Source organism: Gekko japonicus, unplaced genomic scaffold, assembly GCF_001447785.1.
Source record: "Gekko japonicus isolate JY-2015 unplaced genomic scaffold, Gekko_japonicus_V1.1 scaffold247, whole genome shotgun sequence".
In the NCBI taxonomy this organism is placed as follows: domain Eukaryota; kingdom Metazoa; phylum Chordata; class Lepidosauria; order Squamata; family Gekkonidae; genus Gekko; species Gekko japonicus.
In genome coordinates, this window is record NW_015166427.1 from 1,027,683 (window position 1) to 1,032,381 (window position 4,699).

The 4,699-nt window shown below is 45.1% G+C and overlaps 1 protein-coding gene across 1 annotated transcript in view; it reads left to right on the plus strand.

Annotated features, from left to right (window-relative positions):
* Positions 1 to 4,699, plus strand: part of TMEM255B (transmembrane protein 255B) — a 64,998-nt gene that overhangs the window by 20,967 nt on the left and 39,332 nt on the right. Inside the window, exon 4 of the mRNA XM_015411757.1 lies at positions 1,967 to 2,056. Coding sequence (XP_015267243.1) covers positions 1,967 to 2,056 — 90 coding nt within the window. The remainder of the gene's footprint in view (positions 1 to 1,966; positions 2,057 to 4,699) is intronic.

Here is a 4,699-nt window from a genome sequence, read left to right on the forward strand (position 1 = left end):
GGAGAAGTGGGCAGTTGCGAACAGGATGCAATTCAACAAAGATAAATGCACAGTATTACATCTGGGCCACAAAAATGTCAAGCGCAAATACTGGATGGGGGATATGTTTCTAGGGAGTAGTGTATGTGAAAGAGATCCTGGGGTAAGAGTGGACTGTAAACTAAATATGAGCAGTCAGTGTGATGCGGTGGCAAAAAAGGCTAATTCAGTCTTGGGTTGTATTAAAAGGGCCACAACACTGAAATCGCAGGAGGTCATAGCCCCTCTGTATATTGCCTTGGTCAGGCCGCACCTTGAGTACTGTGTGCAGTTCTGGAGGCCTCGCTTCAAAAACGATGTGTGCAAAATTGGGAAGGTGCAGAGGAGAACAACGAGGATGATCGGGTTTGGAGACTGAGCACTACGAGGAAAAGCTAAAGGCCTTGGGAATGTTTGGAGAAGAGGAGATTGAAGGGGGACATGATTGCTCTCTTTAAATATTTGAAAGGCTGTAATTTGGAGAAGGGCAGGGAGCTGTTCCAGTTGGCAGCAGAGGACAGAACCTGAAGCAACGGGTTTAAATTACATGCAGAAAGTTATCAGCTGGATATTAGGAAAACCTTTTTCATGGTCAGAGTGGTTCAAAGGTAGAATCGGCTGCCTAGGGAAGTGGTAAGCTCCCCTTCACTGGCAGCTTTCAAGAAGAGGCTGGATGAATATTTGTCAGAGATGCTTTAGGCTGGTCCTGCATTGGGCAGAGGGTTGGACTAGATGGTCTGTATGGCCCCTTCCAAGTCTATGATTCTATGAGTATGAGCTTTCGTGAGTCAGCGTTCATGAGGAGGGAGCTCAGCAGAGAGAGAACTCCTCCCTTTTCTCCTTCCCTTTCTGTAAAATGAGGAAAATTATATTCTTTCTTCCCACAATGTCTGAGGAAGTGAGCTCTGACTCACAAAAGCTCATGCTGGAATAAATGTTGTTTGCCCTTTAAGGTGCCTCTGGTCTTTTGTTATGCTACAATAGATCAACACAGCTACCCCACTGAAATTAAAAAGGGTTAAGTCTATGTATGGCCAAGGCTAGCTCAATCTTGTCGGATCTCAGAAGCTAAGCAGGGTTGGCCCTGGTTGGCACTTGGATGGGAGATAACCAAGGAAGTCCAGGGTTGCTAGGCAGAGGCAGGCAATGGCAAACCACCTTGATTAAATGCCCTGGAAACCCTACAGGGCTGCCTTAAGTTGGCTGCAATTTGTCATCACCAAGTCTCTGTAAGTGGGTATTTGCTGATGATGTAAGATCTGTGATGCTGGATTTGTGTATTATAGTTATAATTGAGAGAATATCTAACCCAGCTTGTTCCCAACTGTGCTAGATGTCTACTTGCGGAGAGGTTTTCATATAGGGGAATATTAATTGTATTAAAAATGTGACATCTGTTGTCTGAAGTGGGACAATCAGTTCTGGTGCTCTGGAATTCTTCCACCTCATTCCACCTTATTTTGCTGCATAGGGAGAACTTTGCTAAGCTAATTATGTGATGTGTCTAGCACTATTATGGAAGATCTTCACTATTTCTGCTTTATGAACTGGGTACTGGCAGCTGAAAGGCTTGCCCAGGGTAATTTAGTGCATTTGAACATAGCTCTCCCATGTCTACCCACAACATTAATTTGTCCATTTGAACTTTTAAAAGTTAAAAATAAGTTTAGAAAATGTTAAATTATTGCATAATGGTTAAGATTCACAGCACAAAAATAGAGGATTGAACATCTTTTTATATGCCAGGTTCCATTCCAGTTAAAAGTATGTATTGCCAGAAATTCTACATCATAATCACTTCCTCTCTCTTTCTCTCTCTGCAGTAAATCTATACATTGAATTACCAAATGTGTTCAGGATGTGATGCAAAGACTAAAATAAATTATTTCATAATCATGTTTGGGTAGTTGTACAGAACACATAATGAATTCTGCTTTTCTCTTTCTAGCTGATAGCATCCATCGTGTTTATCAGCTTTGGAGTGGTAGCAGCTTTCTGTTGTGCAATAGTTGATGGTGTGTTTGCAGCACGACACATAGTGAGTATATCTTTTGATATTCTTCTTCTTTCCTGGTTAACACAGAGATGCTTATGCCAGGAAGAAATTCTGGTTGCTGTTGAATTCTAATTACTTACCTTGTTATCTTGCGAAACGAAAATAAATTCTATTTATCCAGTTGTATGGTAGAACACCCTTAGGGTTGCCAACCCCCCCGGTTTGCCAGGGGTCCCCCATTTTTTTGGGGAAGCCCCACCCCCAACACCCACAGCCGACCATCTCTCTCCCTTTAAGTGTGTGGAACCTGTGTTTCCTCCCAAGCCTGATCTCCACAAGCTTGCAGGGAAATGCCAGCTTCGTGCTCTTAAAAGGGAAACACGGCTGCTCTTAAAGGGGAAACGCTGCTCCTGCATTTAAAAGGGAAACACCGGCTCCTTTAAGTGCAGGGAACTGCCATTTCTGGAGATCTGGCGCACGGGTGGGGGGGGGCGGATGTCCCCAACGTGACGTCATAACGTCAGGGATGCCCCCCCCAGGAACGCCCCCAAAGTCCCCCGCTGGGGGTGGAAGATGGACTTGCCAACCCTAAACACCCTTCAGAAGCTACATCAGTGTGAAAATGTAGAGGTGTTTCAAAGACAGTGGCTTTGCTTTAGTGCAGCGTTTCCATGGACATAAGCATTTCCACCCATGAAGTGTGACCTTCTCATCTCCCCGTTCCACTGCAGCCAAAAATACCCCCTGCAATGTACTTGGAGCAGCATTTCAAGGGGTATTTTGGGTTGTAACAGGAGCAGAAAGTGAGAAAGACATGGTCTGCAAGTGAAATGCTTCCACACATGAAAATGTTGCACTGGATCCAAACCAAGGTCCTTAACTTGGGTCTTTTGCACTTCCTTATGGGAAGCCTTAGTGTTGTTGCAGCTGGCGATACAACACAGCAGCAATGGGAATTCCAGATGGCAACCATCTCTGCCTTTTCCCTGCCCTAGTCTCTATAGCAGTCATTCCCTTCCCCATATTGTCTGGAGAGGGACTTTTTAGAGAAGGGAGAAAAGGCATTTAAAGGGAACACGGTCCCTTTAAATGTCTTTTGCAAGCCACAAGTTGACGCAAGTGAACTCCAAAGGTGTTTAAAGGGCTTGCAATCCCTTTAAACGCCTTCTTCAAGCCATGAGATCACCTGGAAAGTGTTTAAAGAGACTGGAATCCCTATAAACACCCTTGAACTTCAGCTATCCCGCAGTCCCAAAAAATCCCAAATATTTTTGGGATATTTGGGACTCCGCTATTTCAGATAACTGAAAAAATACTGAGATCTATATCCAGCTGAAAGAATATTCAGAAAATATCGAGAATATACCTGAACCCGAAAAATACCGGGTTTTTTGCACACCTTTAGTATAGATTTTAAAAACTCAAAAAGCCCCTTGGTATGTGGGTAGGGGGTGATGATTATGGAGATTGGGTCAGGGAAAATGGCTGCAGTGTGGCTGCAACCAGGACATCCAACTTTCCTGCCCGGATGGCAGCCAGCCCTCCTTTGCTGTGAACATTCCCAAAACATCACAACAAAAAGGGTTTGGGAAACACTGCAGAAAAGTCAAGGAAAATCCGGGTGGTGCATAGGGTTGCCAACCTCCAGGTGGTTGCTGGAGAGCTCCCAAAATTGCAACTGACCTCCAGCCAACAGAGATCAGTTCCCCTGGAAAAAATGGCTTGGAGGGTGGACTCTATGGCATTACACCCTGCTGAGTTCCCTCCCCTCCCCAAACCCCACCTTCCCCAGGCTCCACCCACCAAATCTCCACATATTTCCCAGTGTAGAGCTGGCACACCTAGTACTGGTGAATGGAAACACCATGATGTTGCAGGGAAGCAAAGGGAAACCCCCCCACTTCCCAACAGCATTGAACTTGGGCCACAATACCCATGTGGAAACAGCCATTATTCCTTTGTGTAGAATTATATAGATGTGAACAGGGGTCATTTCCTGCAGGAGCGCACAGGAGCAGAGCTCCAGCAGTAAAGAGCCCAGTGGGCGGGCACATGCAACGAGCCCCACCCCCTGCTCCCAGCTGCCCTCAGTCAGAGCAAGAAACAGCCAGGTAAGTTGCAGAGGGGCCCCCCCCGCCCAAAACAGTCTAGTGGCACCTTTAAGACTAAGTTTTATTCAGGTACAAGCTCTCCCTCCTCTGCGAAAGCGAAACCATAGTTGCATGTTCCCCCCCCCCCCAATAGCTAGCAATCCAAAAAAGTACAGTGAAGGCTGAGCAGTGGGTGTTGCCTTCTGACACACTTCCAGTGATGTCAGGGAGTGTGGCGTATTCAAATAAGTTATGCTAATGAGTTACGCTAATGAGCTCCTGCACCTCTTTTTCTACAAAATGACCCCTGGATGTGAAAAGCCTGTAAACTCTGCCATACTGCACCAAAAGCCCATTTTAAAAAAGAGGAGGGGGGTTAGTGCCTGGGGGGGAAGTGAAACAGTGAAAGAAAAGCAAAAACAAACACAACCCCCTTACAAATGTATACAATGTTTGTTTATGTAAAACTAAATATTGACAGTGAAGACACTCAACGATTGCTTTTACTTGCAAGAAATACATGTTCTAAAAATCTCTGAAGACTAGACTAGTGGTGTAGTTAGGTAATTTGGAAATCTGGACTTTATGGTGTTTT